The sequence below is a fragment of the Propithecus coquereli genome, unplaced genomic scaffold (genome assembly GCF_000956105.1).
Source record: "Propithecus coquereli isolate 6110/MARCELLA unplaced genomic scaffold, Pcoq_1.0 Scaffold102, whole genome shotgun sequence".
Taxonomy (NCBI): domain Eukaryota; kingdom Metazoa; phylum Chordata; class Mammalia; order Primates; family Indriidae; genus Propithecus; species Propithecus coquereli.
Window position 1 is genome coordinate 1,477,118 of NW_012134081.1, and position 20,575 is coordinate 1,497,692.

Below are 20,575 nucleotides of genomic sequence, written 5' to 3' on the forward strand. Positions count from 1 at the left end.
TTGCTGGGTCATTCTGTAAATATAATTTTAGTTTTATAAGAAGTCTGTGTGTGTTTTGCACAGAAAAAAAGCCTGAAATGATATTTGCCACAATGTTAAGGTGTAGAATATAATGCATGAAAAAAAACGAGTTTTTATTATTTTAAGTTTCCTTGAAACTCTTGAATTTAGGTTTCATACTTAATTATTTGTGCTTCTTATTTGTCTCTTAGTAACATATCACAATGTTATTTTAAATTATTTTGATGGTTTTCTGTTTGTATATAGGAATTATCTTCTAGTCTTCAGCAGAAGCTATGTTCTTTTCAAGAGGAAATGATTAAAGAGAGGAACCTCTTTGAGGAAGAATTAAAGCAAGCACTGGATGAGCTCGATAAATTACAGCAAAAGGAGGAACAAGCTGAAAGGCTGGTCAAGCAATTGGAAGAAGAAACAAAACTTAAAGCTGAAGAACTCAAACTCCTAGAAGAAAAGCTGAAAGGGTTTGTAATAACAGGACCTCATGTTTATGTGTGACTTCAAATGTTAAAAAGTATTTTCAAGTATATTTTCTTAGGATTCTCACATCATTCATGTGCATGTGTGAGGTTGAAATTATTTCACAAGTAAGTAATAGAGAGGTAAAACACATGCACAGAATGTATATGCAAACAAGTAAGACAGCCAGAGTAAAAGCATTGCCCTTTTTTCCTGTAAGAGTTTTAGTAAACAAATTACCAAAGTTTTGTGCTCCTTTACTACTTATATTTTCTAAGAATTATTGGACATCAGCATTACAACAATAATGAACTTAAAGAATTCTGCCCTTTAATGAAAATCATTTTCATTTTTTGTCTATGTGTACATCAGTTTACACAGTGTAAGTTACACCTTTAGTTACATTTTTGAAAAAGCACAAACACACACTTCAAAAGTAATAATAAAAAAGCAAAATGGGTCAGGCTAAGTGCTTGGAGTCCCAGCTAGTGAGGAGACTGAGGCTGGAGGATCACTTGAGCCCAGGAGTTCAAGGCTGTAGTGCACAATGATGGTGCCTGTCAGTAGCCACTGCACTCCAACCTGGACAGCATAGAAAGACCCTGTCTCAGATATTAATAAATAGCAAAATGGGAGGAAAAAAAACAAAACTGAGAAACATTATTTTGAAACAAAATATGGAATGATTAAAAAGAAATAGAACTGAGAAACATTCAAAAAATAAGAAATTGATCAAAGTAGAAAGCCTGAAATCTGTTTCTAACTGTAGTCCTTGTTTCCATCACATTATGCTTCCTTCTTCACTGCATTTATTTAAATTAAAATATCCAGTTTGATTCTTGAGTTCAATTTGCAAGTAAAATAATGAATTATGTTATTTAAATCCTTAGTATCTCATCATTAAAACATTTTCTAACAAAGACCCATGGACTAGACATGAGATTATAGTACTATATCTCACACATGCGTATCTATCTCTTGTTGGGTACTTTGTTAGACTCTTTTTTGTTTTCTAGTGTTGATTAATGACGAAAATGAACACCAACTTTTGTATGTCTCTGCTTTTGGGGGGACAGTACAAAAGTGCAATTAGGGGGATTATTCTATACTGCAGCCAGGCTCAGGGAACAGCAGCCTTAAGAAACTGAGTAGAAGATATTATTTTCAGAGAGGAAAGAAAGTTGAGACAATGATTTATTCTAACTCAAAGAACTCTGGTCTAGTGGTCAAGAGATAAAGATTTTATTATGAGATCTGTTAACTGTGTGATTCTGAGCAAGACAATCTTAGTTTGTTTCTTTCATTTTTCCACCCAATTAGATATAAAACAAAGGAGTTTTATAAGATGATCTCTAAGGTTTCTTGTAGCCTGGAAATTTCAGGCTTCAAAGAAAAACTAAGAGAATTGAATGTGATTCTTCTAGGGGACAGCAAAGAAAATATTTTTATTACAAAGCCTTTGGTAATATTTGATTGCTTTTGCTGTGGTGTGTATAGTTTTTAAATCCCCACACTCATTACAGAATGAATTTGATCAGCTATTCATCTTGTCTCAGTGTCTTAACTTATTCTGTATGTGCACAATGCTCATTTACAATTTTTAGTTCTATATGTTCTTTAAAATCTCTCTCATAAGCTCATATGCTTATCTAAAATTTTATTACAATTTATTTTTTTAACTCTGAGATTTGTAGTATATATTTATTAAGAAGACTTAAAACCTATTCTGTCTATGCAAAATAATTCATTAAAGAAGTTATTGAATCTTTGAATACAATGTATTATGTGGGCTATTCATATAATCAGAATAAAACCACAAAGCCCTATAACTCTTCCAAAGAACTTTTAAAATGAAGTGTCTTTAACTGTACTTAGTATTTCTTAAGTGTTTGATGTAGAAAATTAAATTTTATTCAATCCAAGTGATTTTTAACTGGTAATCCTTTGTATTCTTTAGCCTTGGCTGCTTCCAGAAGATTCTGTTTTAGAGTCTTTTTACCCTACCTTCTTACCCCAAAATTTTTACAGTAAAGTAAAAGCAGGAAAGATAAGATGAAGCCAGTAGAAAAGTTAGCGCATTTTTAAAACATGCTATTAGAGGTGGGTCATAAACTTGAATCTATGCTGTCCAGTAGCTAGTGCAAAGATGAAGATAGGAGATACGTGATTCACAGTTTCAAAGGTAAATACTATTTTCTTTCTTAGGATAATTATTTGTAGTTAACGTTTGATCTTGTAATTGTTCCTTTTTCTTAGGAAAGAAGCTGAACTGGAGAAAAATAATGCTGCTAACATTCAAGCTACCCTGCTTTTGCAGGAAAAGTATAATAGCACAGTGCAAAACCTCGGGGATGTTACTGCTCAGTTTGAAAGGTATTTCTGACAGAAGCCTACACTCCTAAATATAATGTGAGCAGGGAGGGGTTTTTAAGAAAAATCTGTGAACAAAGCAATCACACAAAGATGGTGATTGGTATGACTAAATTCCATAATCACCGAACATAAATGGGCATTCAGTGTCACCTGGTAATCTGACTACATTTATATAGAAATAATTGTCATCCAGTTGATCTTCCAGTTTTCCATTCCTGCCCCTTCTCCAGTTGATCCTCCTCAGATCTCTAGAGTAATATACACACTTATTGGGAGATTGTCAATGACTCCCCTTTATCCCTCAGGTAAACCCACTGTGCCCTGTGGTGATGGCCTGCCTTATGCTTCTAGCTTCTGTTCCTGCCTCTTATTCATCAAGCTCCAGTCTCACCTCCTAATAGACTATGTTCTACCTGCCTCTAAGTGCATATGCATCTTTATCCTCTGAAATACCTTCCCCTGTCTAGCTAACTCCTTTCCCATCATGTCTCAGCTTAACTATAAATTCTTCAGAAAGGTCTTTACATGAAGGTTCCCCTCTTCCATTAGCTTAAAGTTCTTTGTACTTTTCCTTCATAACATTTATTGCAAATTTAATTATATATTTTTATTCCTTTTTTTTTTTGCAAGAGAAGCAAGAGAAGCATTTCCTCATCTTCCCCACAAGACCATAAAACTCTGTGACAGTATGTGCAGGGATTGTATATAGTTTTTGATTTGGAGTAATTTTCATGTTTGGTAGCTAATTTTTTTAACCTCATTATGCATACTTCCTACACATAGTAAGCATTTGATATTTTTTTCCTTTGAACAAACAGCAAATGCATGTAAACTCATTAGTACTTACCTCAGAACACTGAATTCTTACCTGTGTAAATATATGAATATAAGGTTTTGTTTTACTTACAAAGTATACAAAGTATAAACTGATCAGCTGGATGTTTGTCACTTATACAGTACTTAGAAAAATGTTTTGATTTTTTCTTTTTAATCAGCTATAAAGCATTAACAGCTAGTGAGATAGAAGATCTTAAGCTAGAGAACTCATCACTACTTGAAAAAGTAGCCAAGGCTGAGAAAAGTGCAGAGGATGTTCAACATCAGATATTGGCAACTGAGAGCGCAAATCAAGAATATGCAAGGTATGTAGAACAAATAAATAAATAATGGCCTTAGAAACATTAAGACAATTTATTGTTGTTGGAAAGCCAGTTAGTGAATTGGGACAGGGAATTGACCCATGGCTTGAATTTTGGTGATATTAATTTGCAAATTAAGAATTTACTCATTTAAAAAAAGTGTAATTCTTGAAGAGATCCTTGAGTTTAAAAAGAAAAAAGTAATTGAAATGGCTGTGAAATTTAGTGAACTCTTCTCTCTCAAACTCAAGGATGCTTCTAGATCTGCAGACCAAGTCGGCACTTAAAGAAGCAGAAATTAAAGAAATCACAGTTTCTTCTTTTAAACAAATAACTGATTTGCAGAACCAACTTAAGCAACAAGAGGACGACTTCAGGAAACAGCTGGAAGATGAAGAAGCAAGGTAATCTAGGATTAAAACCTGAGTACCATGTAAGTCAGCTATCATGTTATTTTTAAAATAAACTATTTTCTGGAGGCTGAGGTAGGAGGATCACTGGAGCCCAGGAATCTGAGGTTGCTGTGAGCGAAGCTGACGCCACAGCACTCTAGCCTGGGCAACAGAGCGAAACTCTGTCTCAAAAAAATAAACAAACTGTTTAATTTTTCCATGCAGAAAATCTGGACAAGAAAATACAATAGCGGAATTAACTGAAGAAGTTAATAAGTGGCGTCTCCTTTATGAAGAACTGTATAGTAAAACAGAACCTTTTCAGGTTTGTCAGGAGCAAACTTACTTGTATTTGTTAGGAATTCATTTTGTTCCCTGTTACAGTCATGATCGTGACTTTCTGCAAGATCACTTTGCTGTGTACTTACAATTCCAATTGAGCTTCCTATTAAAGAACGCTTATAAATTGTATTAGGCATAAATCTTTTTCCAGCTTTATTGAGGTATAATTGACATATTGACATAATTTTTTAATGTAGCCTTCATAGGTTAGAAAATACTTTCTAAAAAGGAACTTAAAGTTAATGGCGCAGACGGTTCTCCTCAGTGTTTCTCAAATTAATATGCTGATCTTTTAAAAGAAAAAAGGATAAATGCTAATTTTTGCACTTAACTAGAAGTACAGTGTTGCTTATATTGTGGTGATCCATCTGATACAGGTAAGGCTGGCTAGCTGGCTTTCTTGTTTCTTTACCTCAGTTTTAATGATCTTTAAAATGAAAAATGCAAAGTTTAAAAGATTTTCATAGACAATCTATGCAAAGCCCTGAGAATATGTAAGCATACTCTATTTTTGTTGGGTTTTTTTAAAATTTTATTTAGTTCATTTTATAGTTTATATGAAACGAGTAAGATTTAAGTTTTTGCAAAGGAAAAGTTTTTGAAAACAAATTTAAGTTTTTAAGTATTAACTTTATTAAAAAAACCTTTTTCAGCAACAACTGGATGCATTTGAAGCAGAGAAACAGGCATTGTTGAATGAACACGGTGCAGCTCAGGAACAGCTAAATAAAATAAGAGATTCATATGCTAAATTATTGGGTCATCAGAATTTAAAGCAGAAAATCAAGCATGTTGTGAAGTTGAAAGATGAAAATAGCCAACTCAAATCGGTTTGTAAAATATTTAGTTTTATTAAAAATATTGGGGTGGGGAGTTAGTATCTAACTATATATTTATTTGTCTCATAAGTTGCTGGCTTATTTTAGTGAAGTTTATTCTACCCTCACTACCACCACTCCCCAACAGTGTTGTGCCTCTGATGTTGCTACTCAGGGAGGTGGAGTTTGGGACGTGCCCACAGTCACCCTGGGATGACACTTGCTTTGGGAGGGCTGTCTTCCTCCTTCACTGACCACACATGGCTATTAAACACCACTGGTTGCTGGCTCATTGCCCGATTTTCAACAGTATCCTAGGACATAAACTGCCCTACAAATTAATCCAATCAAATTCTGGCTCTTTTGTGGGAGTTGTGTCTGAAATCAGTGCTACCAAGCACTGATCTGATTTGTTCCGACTTTGGCAGGGCTCCTCCCAGCTGTCTCATTTCCTAGTTTTCTTCTACAACCTAGCTGGCCTAAGTTTAGCCTATATCTTGAATCTCCTCCCAATTCCCTTTCACCATTATCACCACTGTTTGTAGATCTCCCTTAGGCTTCACTTCTCCAAGCTTGGTTGCACGTGCAGTCAGTTCCTTTGGGAAGAAATTAGGCACTCTCTCTCTCTCTCATGACCTGCTTTTCCCCCCAGACAAAATCTCTGAGCCAGGACGCTGGAGCTGGAAATGGGGGACAGTGACATGCTTCTCTCTGGTATCTCTGCCCTAGTAGCTGAGTTCTCAGTGGACTTGTGGGGAAGGGGGCTGAGGGATAGCCTCAGGTTCTCTTGGCTTCTTTTGGTACAGAACCACTGCCTCATGAGGCAGAACAACGGTGATCAGAGTTTCAGCATTTTTAGCACAACATGCTCAAGACAGAGCTTCTGTCCCGTAAGTGAAGCTGAGCGGAGGAAGGGATTCGCCCTGCTGAACTGCATTTGTCCAGAACATAACCTCAGCAACAGGGAGCTGGTGGCATTGATGAGAAACACTGATGTCCTGCTCCCCATGGGAAGAAAAGCCTCTGACTGGGAGTTGGAAGAGGGAGCCACATGTTCTCGGCTATAGCTGTCTGGGGCAGGGTCTCTGCCTGTCTAAGATGGGAGTGGGATGGAAGGAGCAGTTTGGTTCAAATGCCACAATCTCATCTTTCTTACCAAATTTTTGTAGATTTCCTTGAATAGACACTTCATTTGCTATTTTACCCTCAGGACCATTTTCAGAGGCTTGAACTGGTTACCCTTTTGTAATTTTTAGTTTCACTCGGGAGGTCAGCAGAGCTTTCCTGCTGTCATGCCAGAAGTTGATCCCTACAATTAATTTTAAGTCAAACTTTTATCAGAAAAATAGTTTTGTAGCTGTAGAGGGGCAAGAAGATTTAAAAGACTTTATCTCCTTTGTCACAGCTATTTAAAGTCATTTTGTAATTCAGTCTTAAAGTCTGTATCTATTAGTGATTTTTGCCATTTAGGTTTGATACATAAGGAAGTTGGAATTTGCCGGCAACATTGATAACATGTTTCACTGACATAATCGTTAATAATTATCTATTTTTCTCACATAGGAGGTGTCAAAACTCCGCTCCCAGCTTGCTAAAAAGAAACAAAGTGAGACAAAACTTAAGGAGGAATTGAATCAAGTTCTGGGTATCAAACGCTTTGATCCTTCAAAGGCTTTTCATCATGAAAGTAAAGAAAATTTTGCCCTCAAAACCCCATTAAAAGAAGGTAAGGAATGAAAAAAAAGTGTCATCTTCCTCTGGATTTGCTTTCATAGCATTTAGTAAATTACTCATTTTTACAAACTGTGAAAATTTGACGACACCTTCTGATATAAAAGAAGTTCTTACTGAGATCATTGTATGCAATGCCTTTTTTCCCCTTCTTCTATACTCTTTTCTATATATCCAGATCCTGCCAGTCCTTTAAGCCCAGTTCAAACTACATTTTCCTTGAAGCCTTGTTTGACCCACACACCAAATTATTCCCCGTATAATACCTTTAGCATTTTAACCTAAATGTCTCTTAGGTCCTTAATCACACTAAATCAAAATTGATTGAAATAGTGAATAAAGGAATATAAAAATTATGCTGCAGAATGTAAGCATTGCTTCATCTGCCTTAGAGAATATAGGCTGCCTGTTCTTAGTTTATTAATATAATGATTGATGAATTAGTTTTAATTTAGAATACTAATACTACTTTTCCATAATCCTTTCAGGCAATACAAACTGCTACTGAACTGTGAAGTGTCAAGAATCATGAAAGGAAGTACCTGAGAAACCTGTTGAAATTATTTCATTCTTATTGTTGACATTATTTTGTAATGGGTATTTTATATTGTATTTAACTTTGACTGCCTACCCTTAGGTAGATGAAAGAATTCCAAGTATTCAATTTGTACTTCATGAAATTACATTAATGTTTCTATTTAAGATGTGTAAGTTGAAATATTGATATTTTAAGAATTGTCCAATAAAATAAAATAATTCAAAGCTTCCGCTTCTACCACTGTAATGTAATGATGCAGTGCTGCTGTGCATGCCCCACTTGATGGCTTGGTGGGTCAGATAAACACCCACCCAGTTCATGATGGGCAGCTCAGGTCACATGGTAACTTGGTGGCCCACTCTTAAGCATTCAGTCTCCACTAAGGCCCAGTAGCAGCCCAAGAGCTGTTTCTCAAAGGGAAAGTAGATGGCTATGCGTGGTGGCACCTGCTTATAATACCAGCACTTTGGGAAAGATCACTCGAGTCCAGGAGTTCCAAGACCAGCCTAGGCAACAAAGCAAGACCACCTCTACAAAAAATAAAAAATCAGGCATGGTGGCGCATGCCTGTAGTCCCAGCTACACAGGAGGCTGAGGCAGGAGGATTGCTTGAGCCCAGGAGTTTGAGGTTATAGTAAGCTATGATCCCACCACTGGACTCCGGTCTGGGTGACAGAGCGAGACTCTGTATCGAAAGGGGGAGGAAAAAAAAAAAAGTAGTTATCTGCAGAGGATGAAGAGGATGATAGATAGGGCTTTGCTCCAAAATCCCAATGGGTGGCCCTGAGATTTGCCTATAGGGGGTCTGCCAAAGGCTCCAAACAGCATTTCTATCTGACACAGACACTTCAAATATCATTTGATCTGCAAGGCAGTAATGGCCCCAAGCAGCAGTGCAGCTTGCACAACAGCCTGGACCTGTTGCAGAGCCCTTTATCCTGAGCCCCAAACAAAACTAGCAGCTTTTCGGGTCACTCAGTAAATGGGCCAGAGTAATACACCCAAACGAGGAATATGTTTTCTCCAAAATCCAAAGAAGCCCTTTAGGTATTGTGCCCCTTTTTTGGTTGTAGGAGGGGGGCAGATGCAACAACTTACCTTAGAAGGGATATCTTGACATTCCCCAACACCACCAGACCCCTAGAAGTTTTACTGATGTAGTTGGCCCTTAAATTTTTGTTGGATTTATTTCCTGCCCTCTGGCATGCAAATATCTTACCAATAAGTCTAAAGTAATTGCTACCTCTCACTCATAACGTCAGTGAGCATAATGGCATCAATGTAATGGACCAGTGTGGCACCTTATGGAAGGAAAGGGCATTCAAGATCCCCGTGAACAAAATTATGACAGAGCTGGAGAGTTGATATACCCCTGAGGTAGGACAGGGAAGATGTCCTTGCCAGCTAAAAGCAAACTGCTTCTGGTTGGCCTTCTAGACAAGGATGGAGAAAAAGGCATTTGATAGATCAATAGCTGCATACCAGGTACCAGGGCTGTGTTAATTTGCTCAAGCAATGAAACCACAATCTGGTACAGCAGCTGCAAGTGAAGTCACCACTTGGTTAAGCTTATGATAATCCACTGTCATTTTCCAAGATCCATGGTGGCACTAATCTTCAGTTCCTCTAGGAATTCAGTATTACTTTTGGTTTACAATTTTCCTAGGTACAGGCAGTTCCAGTGGCTTCCACCTAGCCATTCCCACCATAAGAGTCCTCACTCCACAGGTGAGGGAACCAATGTGGGGATTCTCCCACATTGCTGAGTATGTCTATTTCAATTATGCATTCTTAGAACTGGGGAATAGCCACAGAATGGGTTTAGGAATCCACTGGGCCCACTGTGAGATGGACTTCAGATAAAATTCTCGATCACCTGACCTATATAAGCCTCTACTCTGACTGGTAGGCCACAGTGACATTTTGGATCTCCTGGAACTAGTGTCAGTTCAGAGCCAGTTCCACTAGTCCACAAACAGTCGGATTATTGCCTTTTCCCCAATGTACAGTTACCCTGGTAAAAGGCTGTATGTCCCTTTGAGAAAGGCGGGGACAAAGGCTAACAGTATAAATTTTCAGTAGTGTACCAGGGTCCTTCCTCAAGGAAACCCAGCCTCCCCTTCATTTAAAGGGTTTGGGAGTCTGTAAAGTGGCTCAGTCTGGGAATTGAGGGACCATAATTCTGTTTTCATGACTCAAGTTAGACTTTTGTTCACTTGACCTAGAACTTTTCTGCTTATACAGATCAAGAAAGAATTTAGCAGGTTCCATATCTCTTTCACTTCTAGGGAAACCATGAACTTGCCAAAGCAAGAGGTCTGTGCAAGGTAGACTATTCTGATGGTTCTTTTGGCTCTGCCATTCATTATGATAACCACGCCACCTTGCCTTGGCAGTTGAGTCCCATCCCGTGGCCCCTGCTACTCTGGGAGTCAATGCTCCCAATGCATTTAGGTTTCCTACTTCAGGGACTGCAATTCCTACTGTAAGTTCTGGCCTTCAAAGAACAATCATAGAGTTTGGAAAAGGATGCTGGGGCTCTCCTCACAGATTTTTTTCTCAGAAGGTATGACTTCCCCACCCTCCCAGTGTGGGTAATTCTTAAGTGACGAATCCACTCTCACATTCTAATATTTTAATCCCATCCTCTCCATTAAACCAAGGCAAGTCCAACATTTCCAGTTCACTCAATGGAGGCCATCTTTTCCATGTTTCAGTCAACCAAGGAAACTGAGTGTCCTTTCTAACTCCCTAAACTGCAACATTACATAAAGAATCTCTGCTTAGTGAGTCCATATCAATAAATTTGGCCTGATCCAACTTTATTTCTTCCATCATTATCCCACATCTTTAGTGTACATCCCCACATATTCCCAGATTTATGTATAAATTAGAAAATTTAAGTAATTCTTTTGGAGTATAGCATATAGCATCTCTCTTCATGGCTAACAGTTTGTTCCTCACCCTTAAGGGCCTGCTGAGACTTCAGTCTAGTTATATGTCTAGAAGCAAAGAGGTGGTGGGTGGGTCCTGAGGAGAATCAGCATTGTCTTGCATAGTTACAGGACAGAGCCATGGCAACTGCCTCAAGGGAGGCCATTTTACTATTTCCTCAGGTAATACAGCCTTAATCCTCCCAGACAGGGTTGGAGGGCACTGTCACTGGGAGTGGGGAAGCCTCTTCCCCTGGCAAAGAAGACACAACATCAGTCTCAGCATCACACAGCCATTCTATTATCTGCTTGCGGTTAAGAGGAATAGAAGGAGCAGATATGGCAATTCACAACACCCGTTTGACTACAACCATAAATCATCTTTCATCCTTTTTTTTTTTACATTTCCAAATAAAAGGTCCTAGTAGCCGGTTTTCTAGGCCAACACACTTTTCCATTTTCTTTCTCGTGTTCGGCCCTTTCCCACTTTTGGGAAAGTAAAATAAATTTCTTCCTTCTACCCTCATCTTTGGAAAAATTTTTCTCAAACCCGAGTGCACCAGCTCTACACTAGCTCACCACCCTAACAATAATGGCGTGATGGCCTCCAGGCCAGGAGAAGTGGCTTAGTCCTGTAATCCTAGCACTCTGGGAGGCCGAGGATCGCTTGAGGGCAGGAGTTTGAGACCACCCTGAGCAATAGAGAGACCCGCATCTCTGCTAAAAATAGAAAAAATTAGCTGGCCAACTAAAAATAGAAACAAAAAATTAGCCGGTCGTGGTTGCGAGTGGCTGTAGTCCCAGCTACTTGGGAGGCTGAGGCAGGAGGATCACTTGAGCCCAGGAGTTTGAGGTTGCTGTGAGCTAGGCTTGAAATCTCCCAGCACTCTAGCCAGGGCAACAGAGAGACTGTCTCAAAAAAAAAAAAAAAATCCTCCATTTGCACCCAAGTTGCTCCAAAAATATTATTTCATTCTTTCTTATCGCTGAGAATGGCTCAATTGGAATGGCAATTTTTGTTGTTCTTAAATTGGTACAGGTGTTCAAACCTTAACTGAGCACATTCATCACTCTTGAAACTTAGAAATATTACTGGGCTTCACTCCTAGAAAATAACTTCATTCTGTCTATTCTGTGGTGCACGCAGGCTTCACTCATCTAGACGCCCTTAATCCTTTAAGGCTACTCTACCTACTGTTCCCTCAGTCAGAGTGGGGGATGGGGTTAATGAAAATGACCTGTTGCATTTTAATTTCTGTGTGCTGCTACCACAGTGCCTTTTACTGCCCTTTGTAATAATTAAAAAGCACTTGCCAGGGAGGGGAGTAGGGGTTAGAAGATAAGAAGATTTCCAGTAAAAATAATAACAATAATAAAAGGAAAAAAGCACTTGGGGGAACACTGGAGAATTTTACTAAGCATATTCTGTAGCAATAAGGCGTAACTGAATGAAATTATAAAAACTGTTCCCTTCAGGACGGGAATCGATTGCAGGATCCACGTGCTTTTCTCCTGCAAAAAAAATTGCAACAAGTCTTGACACGAAGTTGTTGGGCTTTTTTTTTTAATAGTTCATTCTACCAAATGGTTTTGCTAATGTACCCTGGCTTGGTTGACAATTAAACATGAAACTTCTCATTGGGTATTTTCGAGACTACTACGGGGAATCAGCTGCCAGTTTACTGCCATGTGGAAAACTGCACGAGATTCCGGGATTGGAATCAGAATGCTAATTTAAAAGGTCAAGTGAAGCTGCGCCTCACATTTTGGCGTGCCTGCGCTCCCTGCAGGCAGAAGCAAACAAAGACCCGGCAAGAGAAGGTAGAGGCTGAGACTCCTTCTGTATCTGTATTCCTGAAATAATTTTGGAATCATGCCTGAAATGCCGGAAGACATGGAACAGGTAAGAGCTAGCAATTCAAGAAATGAAGCATTCTAGAGTAGGAGTTGCTTTTAAAGCATTCCAGTGAATGCCTGGTAAAAGCAGAATGGGTGTATAGAAAATAGAAACGGGTGTCATTCATTTCCTTAAAACATACCCTAGGGACATAGACGAATAAACCAAGTTTAGTTATTGACCTAGGGAACCAGGTTATGGAGAGCTCAGCTAAGTCTCATTAACTGGCAAAAATAAAATGCAAAACAGAACAGCAGTTTCATTTACCGGATTAAATGTAGTGATGTATGTGAAGGTTCTATATAAATATGGAATTTATCTCTCGTATGTTCCAGACTTTGTATGAATTGAATCTTCTAACATAACTTTTTAGTTGCTGCTCTCTCTTTAAATGTACAGACTTAGCCACCACACGAAGTTGGGTATTGTCTGTATAAGAATGGCGTTTGATTCACATAGACTCTATCATCATTAAAGAAAACGATTAAAAACCATACTTAAACATCTGCCCCTACACCTATACCCAGCTTTCACAGGGCAAGTAGCAAATCAGATTCTCAAGTGTAGTCAAGTTAAACTTTTTGTAAAGCTGCTCTGAGAATCAAAATGCTAATTGCATATGCCTGTATTTACTTAAATCTTCGTGGAGAACACTGCTCACCCCCCAGCCCCCGGCGTCCTCCCGCCCAGGATTAGATTACAACAAACCTTGCAACAAGAAACTTTAAAAAAAAAAATTCCTAGTTTTTAAGGGAGACTTACGGAGAGGATCTTGGATCTGGCCCCTCCCCCCACCCTTTCTTTGTTGTCCCCAGATTACTAGGACAGTCCTTTCAAGGATTCCCTAAATAACGCTAGACTGGTGAACAGTAACAGCCTGGATTAAAACCAAAAAAACAACAAAATCAAAAAGTGAGCGACTTCGGGCAGTTACTGTTCCAAGGAAACTTTATGTTTACATGAATAAGAAAATGAGTTTTGTTGGGAGTTGGGGAGGAAGGAAAGTCACGGGCCTCTGATTTAAGAAAAACTTGTTTAAAAGGCTGCTTGGCCTTTGGCTTTAAATTAAACTAAAAAGGGTTATGAAAATAAGGCCTTACGAAAATCCAAGCAGTGGTGACGTTTGCCAGCGACGTTTAGAGCTCGATGTCCTGGGTGTCTGGACAAGAACACGGGCTGTTCGGAGAGAAATCCGCGACTCCTTCACTGCCTGTGCTGGGGTTAGCTTCTGGGTAAATTTCCCCAGGCGTCCTGTTCTGCCTGGAGGACCCTGCGTTTTGAAGTGGAAGGAAAATCAGTTGGCGCTAGGTGGGCCTCAACACTTAGGGCTCTTGTTTCTGATTTACATTTTAAAGGCAATTCAGGTGGTAGAACGTCCAGCATTACACTCTGGTTTGGTTCTTTAATTTTCGGTTCTTACGAAGCCTGGGCACCCAGAGTTCAAAGCTGCAGCCCCGCTGGCGGAGCTTCTCCAAGTGTGGTCCTGACCCTTGTTAACTCCACTAAACAGTAAAGTCCCGGGCTCTGCCACCAGTTTCCCATTCTGATAGTGTGGGTAAAGTCAAAGAACCTGCGTTTTGAAGAAGTACCCAAATAGTTCATCTTCCTCTCCCCCACACCTTTTTAGTTAAAAATAGTTTCGCATTTTTGAAATTTCACACATACTATTTTTCAGCATCCCTGGAAGACAAATGGCTCAGCTGCCAACACTTATTTATATCTCGTCTTTTTCTATATCTTTCAAAACCCACACCTAATGCTCTAGAGATATGTTCTCTGTGCTCCTTTCTCCCCCTCACCGCCCATGACTTTAAAATGTTTTATTCTATTTTATATAGTACATGCCCAGTTCATTCTATGATGCACTGTGCAGACTTGAAACTCTAGGCGATCCAATTCAATCCCTCCTCGGTTAAGAAAAAAGAAAAAAATCAGAAGAAAAAGTACACAGATAAAATCTCCAAAACCAAACTTCAATTCTTTGCTTAAGGTCCGGGCCTTTGTTTTGCGTACCACTTTAAGAGTTGGCGCGTGGGCTGGGAGCATCCCGCGTGCGCCCGCCTCCTTCTTGGGGGGTCGGCGGAGCGTGGCCAATCAACGGTGCGGCCATGGCGGCGGAAGCCGGAAGCGGGGTGCGGGGTCGACCTGGGCCTAGAAGAGGCGGGCCCAGGGCTATTGAGCTGAGGCCGTGGCGATCGTGTTTGCGGCCGCTCTGGCGGCGGCGCGGAGACGGCGGGCATGGTGGGGCGGCAGAAAGAGCTCTCTATCCACTTTGTTCCCGGAAGCTGTGAGCTAGTGGAGGTGAGGGAGTCGGCTTGGGGGGGGGGGTCTCTGGTGGGAATTTAGGGCGCTGGGGAGACCAAACATCTCGGCGAGGATGGAGGGGGGCTTTCCATGAGCATCCCGCCTGAGTCCGAGCCTCGGGCAGGGAGTCCTCTGAGCGCCACCTCCCCAGCTTCAGAGCCCAGGGCGGTGCCACGGAGTTTATCTCGGCGCACACCCATCAGTGATTTGTTTTCCTACCACTGCGGCCGGAAGCAAGTATGTGGAGATTTTACTTTTGCGTTCTCTGTCTCAGCTGCTGGGGATAGAGGGGATAGAGGGCTTTTTCAGAGTAGTTTCGGTTTTGAGTCTTCATTTCTTCATCTTTGGGTCATAGTCCTCGATCTTACAAGTTCATAGCTTCAAGAAAGGCGGGGAAAGGTGGCTTTTCAGAAATAGCAGTATTGGAGATGACGAGTTAATGAACGCTTAGCTTGTGCAAGGGCCAGTGTTACGCACTTCACAGGCATTACTTTAATCGTAACTATGAGATACTGTTATTGCCTCATTTTACAGATGAGAAAACTAAGGTATAGAGGGAGAGAAATTGGCCCAACTTCATTCAGTAAAATTGGTGCAGGAATTCAATTATAAATCTGTTTCTCGGGCTTTGAACCGCTGTGAAGTTTGCATGAAGGAAGACTATTTCTGGTATCCCCCCAGCCTCTCCTCCATTCCATTTCAAAGGTCCCAGCGGTCATCCATACACAACATGTTATATATCCAGCGCTGGGGATAGGATTGTTAGTGCCTAGGCTAGTATGTCCATGGAGCTAAGACATATAGGAGGAGATGGCTGTTTTTGATAATGCAAAGTTTTTATGCTTCCAAAATGTATTTAGTGTTTTCAGACCACTTTGGGTCTTTCAGGGTCTAGTTAAACCTCTGTGTTGTTCTATGTGCCCCCAAACAGTGCTGAGTGTATGTTACGTGTTGTTTATGAATATGCATGTATGTGTCTGTATAAAGGTTGATCTATTTTCACAGGGGTTCAGTAAAGAAATGAGAATGGCTTTTCATGTTTTGTTTCATTAAAAATGGAACAGCTAAGAGCTTGGCAACATACTTGTTGCACTGTCAACCTGTAGAGTTAAAACTGATTCATGAGAATGAGATCTGTCTTATAGTTAAGGTTAGAGAAGCAGCCTGTAGTGATTCCTGTTAATACTATCTGTGGGGTACAATAGGGTGACAGTAGTTAGACCAATGCCACCTAAGTAGTCAGGGGACCTTAGAAAGTTTCATTAAAGTCCAGGAGTGTCTACTCAAAGATCTACCTCAAGGGGGATTAAAAAATAAGTGTGAAACTTTGCCAAATTTAAAAGTTTCTAAGAATAAAAGGTATATTTATCACTAAAATTTAAGATGATCACTATTTATTAGTGATATTTCATTCTTTTCTAGTACATTTTTAGTAGAAGTTAATAAAGTAGAAATCACTGTCCCCGAGTACTGTGTTAGGTAATTTGAAAAGAGCCATTTATCTTGCATTACCTGTCTAATTCAGAATCATTTGATTAGATAGCATAATTAAGAACATAATAAATGTAGTAGATCTACATTTGTATGTATTTAATCTTTCAAGACTTTTTTTGGTGTCTATAAATCTGATCACCTGAAGTGGTTGAATTCCATATATCTAAGAGTTTATACAGTAAGAGGCAGAGATGTATGTAGAGTAGCTTAAGTTGATACTTGATTTACTTACATAATAAAAATTGAGAAAGTAGACTTTTCAGACAAACAATATTTTCAAGTCTTTATTGTGGTTTGGGTGAACTAGACAGCTTTGTATTCTTTCATTCTGAGTTCCTTGAAGGCTTTAGAAATAATTTATGGAGTCAAAAAGTCCAAGGTAATTTTTAGAGGAATACTTCTTTTCCCCAACAAGCAAAATCCAACAAAACAGTGTACACTTTAAAAAGCTTCAATTAGAGTACTGTTCATATAAAAACTCAAAAATAGATTTGTTTGGCATCTTTTAATTTCAGAGTGATGCGAAAAGTTACCTTATTTAAGTAAACGAAGCTCACTCTGTATTTAGACTTTTTGTGGTAAGAATAATATGGAAAATGTTAGAAATGTGGAACTTTGAAGTTGAAGGAGCCTTAGTCATTTTGTCCAGATACCTCATTTTTACCAATGAGGAGTTGGATCAATAGAGTTGTAATAATTTCTCATTACCACGGTTTGTGGCAGTGTATAAAACTTTAATCATTCATGAAACCAAATATAAGTTCGGAGGATTGAGACAAAATCCACTAGATTTGACTTGACCACTTAAGAAGACTCAAGTTCTGGTCCCAGCTGTTTCCCTTTTACAGTGGACAAAACTGACATCTCTAGACTTCAGATTCCTTTGGGAATAATGTCTTCCCTAATAAGGGTGTTCTTATGGTTAAAAGGTGTATGATGTATGTTTATATAACATAATAGTTTTGAAATAGGAAGTTCCCCACTCTTCTAATGAAGACTCTTGAGTATTTACATCTGACCGCTAGGTACCGTGTAGAGTTTCATATTTTCTTCTAGGGGCCTTACATAGTAAGTACCCCAGGGTTTAAAGATAAAGTTGCATTTTCTCCATGCAACCTCAATTCTTTTTTTTAAGTGTATTATATTACCTCAAGAGCTTTGTTCACCTTGAAACTTAATACTGTAGTTTATCTTCTCTAAGGTGCTCTTGATTATAAGATCATTTGGGCTCTTATTTTAAGATGCAATTGAGATAACAGAAAGTACTGCCAAACTATGACACGTTAATAAGATGCATATCTTTTTCATTCATGTAACAAATATTAAAATGAGGAAAAAATGTGCTTCACAGAATGAAAGTATGCAGAGATCTTAATTCACTGTTTAGTAACTTTTGTGGATTACATAATACTTTGACTTCTAGTTTTCAATTTTAAGAAGGAAAGATACTGTTGTGGCCAGGTGTGGTGGCTCAGGCCTGTAATCCTAGCATTTTGGAAGGCCCAGGTGGGAGGATCGTTTAACTGCTTAGAATTCGAGAACAGCCTGGGCAATATAGTGAGACCCTGTCTCTATCAAAAATAAAAATAATAAATTTAGTGAGTGTCATGGATTATATGCCTTTAATCCCAGCTACTGAGGAGGCTGAGGTGGGAAGATCACTTGAGACCAGAAGTTCAAGGTTGTAGTGAGCTATGATGAGGCCACTGCACTCCAGCCTCGGCTACATGACAGAGGAAGACTCTGTCTCAAAAAAAAAAAAAAAAAATACAGTTGTCCCTTCTAGAAAGGTAGATGGCACTTTTTTGATTTGTTTAAATTAGAGATAGAGACCTTTATGAAAGCCTCCAATGCTCCTGGAGTTCAAGATTATAGGGCTTTTCAAACTGCAGTCTCCAAATTACCATAATGAGCATCACCTGAGAACGTGTTAGGACTAAAAGTTAGCAGGTCCCACCCCAGACTTACTGAATCTGAAAGCCCTCTAAGTGATTTTGATCCACACTGAACCCTGAGAACCACAGACCTAAGAACTGTTACCTGTTTGCTTCTATAGAGTAAAGTAAAAACTGAGAAATTCGAAAGAAACCAAATCATACATCTTTTATAGTATCTTCCCAGGAATCTTTATAGTATTTATCCTGTGTAAATTGTTTTCTGATTGTATCTCTACTAGACTTGGCATGTTTTTTCCTCTTTGCAGTTCAGTCTTTGTAGAGCTGTTTTCTTGCCAAAATTGAAAGAAAATATTTTGCTGGTCAGAATCCTTGTTTTCATAGATTAATTGGCTTAGAGCCAAGTTTTGCTACAGAGAACCTGGATGAAATTTCTTTTTTTAAAATAATGAATATATACTGTGTTTATTTGAGGAAATACACTATAGAATGATGTTACCTCTGCATGAAAATTGAAATTTCTTTTAACTTTTAAAATTCTTGAAATTAGTCAAACAAGAAAAAATAATCCTTAAGAATTTACCTTTTATATTGTCTTTCTGTTAGCCTTTTCATTTTGAGTTTTGCATGTGCTAGCAATACCTAATTTTGGTATCTTTTTAAAAAATTTTGTAGTCTGTCTTTGGTTATTGCATATATTTTTAAGGTTTTAGACAGCTCAGAATTAGGTGCCTGTAACAACTTTTGACATAAAGAGGCCTCAAGTTGATTAAAATTTAACTTTTTAAAAAAACAGTCTTTATTTAAGAGTCTAAGAAGAAAATTGGTGTTGCCCATTTTGAGAAGAAGAGAAATTTTTGAAACTATGCCTTGGAAACATAGCATTTAAGTTCTTTCCTAAATAGTGGTTCTTTTTAATTTCTGTGCATAAGGAATGTTTTCCTTTTTACAGTAGAAACAGATCAGTTTAAAATATTTTTTCTTACCCTCTGTTTATTAATTTCAGTTTATATAGGTAAATTTAGAGTTAACTCAGGAACATTTACCAATTTCATTAAACTTAGAAAATATATTAATGTCAAAAGAACCAAATTTATTTTCCTCCTGATAAATTCCTCTGAAATGTTGACTAATTCTCTAACTCAGACTCATCAAAATATGATAAATCATTGAGATTTGAAAGAAAATTTGGGATTAAAAACTGAAGACCAGAAATGTCAACTTGTGACTGTATAGGCAGATAGAACCAAATGCTCAGTTGGGCTATAAAACAAGCTTAAAACAGTTCTCTCTAGAGACTGAAAGAGCACCTTTGGTCATCTGTGTAGGAGCAAAACAAATTGTACACTTTTATAAACTGAAGAATATAACTAAAGTTGCTTTAATTAAATTCAAGGTATATGTAATCCTTATTTATTACTCATTTGGGCATCGTCAATGATAAAAATAAGATTTTCTTTCATTAGGAAATGTAAATCTAACTAGATAATTCTTTGCAGTGTCATCTTGTGTTCTTTTTCTTGGATGAGATTATTAAAACTTTAAAAAAAGATTAAAACGTGATACAGCTGTTGATATAGTAATAGTTTGATTAATCTTTGTTCTGACTTTGGACTTGGCTTGTAGATAGATATGACACATAAAGTACTTGAGGTATTTACTGAACAATGATGGTGACTAATTTCTTTGAGAGAATGATTTTCAAAGTAAATAATCCCTTTTTTCCCCTTCACATTTTAGGAAGAAGTTAACATCCCCAATAGGCGGGTTCTGGTTACTGGTGCCACTGGGCTTCTTGGCAGAGCTGTATTTAAAGAATTTCAGGAGAATAATTGGCATGCCGTTGGCTGTGGTTTTAGAAGAGCACGACCAAAATTTGAACAGGTTAATCTTTTGGATTCTAATGCAGTTCATCACATCATTCATGATTTTCAGGTATGGTTTAGTATATTTTAACATATATATGAACTGTATTAAGAATTGTCTGGGTGACATAGAAAATGTCTTTGCTCTCAAGGAAGTTACTCTACTTGAAAGCTCTAACCTATTATTAAGCAGCAACAAAATAGTGTTGACGTTTTTTTTTAAGCATATCAAGGTATATGTAATCCTTAAAAAGGTTAGGTTGAGACTCAGGTTGACAAAGAAATATGAAGCATTTTATAAAAAGCTTATGTTTACAGAGTGCCTTCTAAGTAATACTTCTCTGAAAATACCATTTTTTTTCTTTTTTTTTTTTTTT

The 20,575-nt window shown here is 38.3% G+C and overlaps 2 protein-coding genes across 2 annotated transcripts in view; both read left to right on the top strand.

Annotated features, from left to right (window-relative positions):
• The window catches only part of HMMR (hyaluronan-mediated motility receptor (RHAMM)), a 24,215-nt gene extending 16,411 nt beyond the window's left edge, over positions 1-7,804 (top strand). The window contains 8 exon segments of the mRNA XM_012643986.1: positions 268-482; positions 2,734-2,850; positions 3,846-3,992; positions 4,241-4,393; positions 4,607-4,706; positions 5,377-5,553; positions 7,105-7,267; positions 7,761-7,804. Of these exon segments, the coding sequence (XP_012499440.1) occupies positions 268-482; positions 2,734-2,850; positions 3,846-3,992; positions 4,241-4,393; positions 4,607-4,706; positions 5,377-5,553; positions 7,105-7,267; positions 7,761-7,804 (1,116 nt within the window).
• A 4,634-nt stretch (positions 7,805-12,438) lies between these two features.
• Positions 12,439-20,575, top strand: part of MAT2B (methionine adenosyltransferase II, beta) — a 22,689-nt gene continuing 14,552 nt past the window's right edge. The window contains exons 1-2 of the mRNA XM_012643994.1: positions 12,439-12,646; positions 20,074-20,282. Coding sequence (XP_012499448.1) covers positions 12,617-12,646; positions 20,074-20,282 — 239 coding nt within the window. The 5' untranslated portion in view covers positions 12,439-12,616. The remainder of the gene's footprint in view (positions 12,647-20,073; positions 20,283-20,575) is intronic.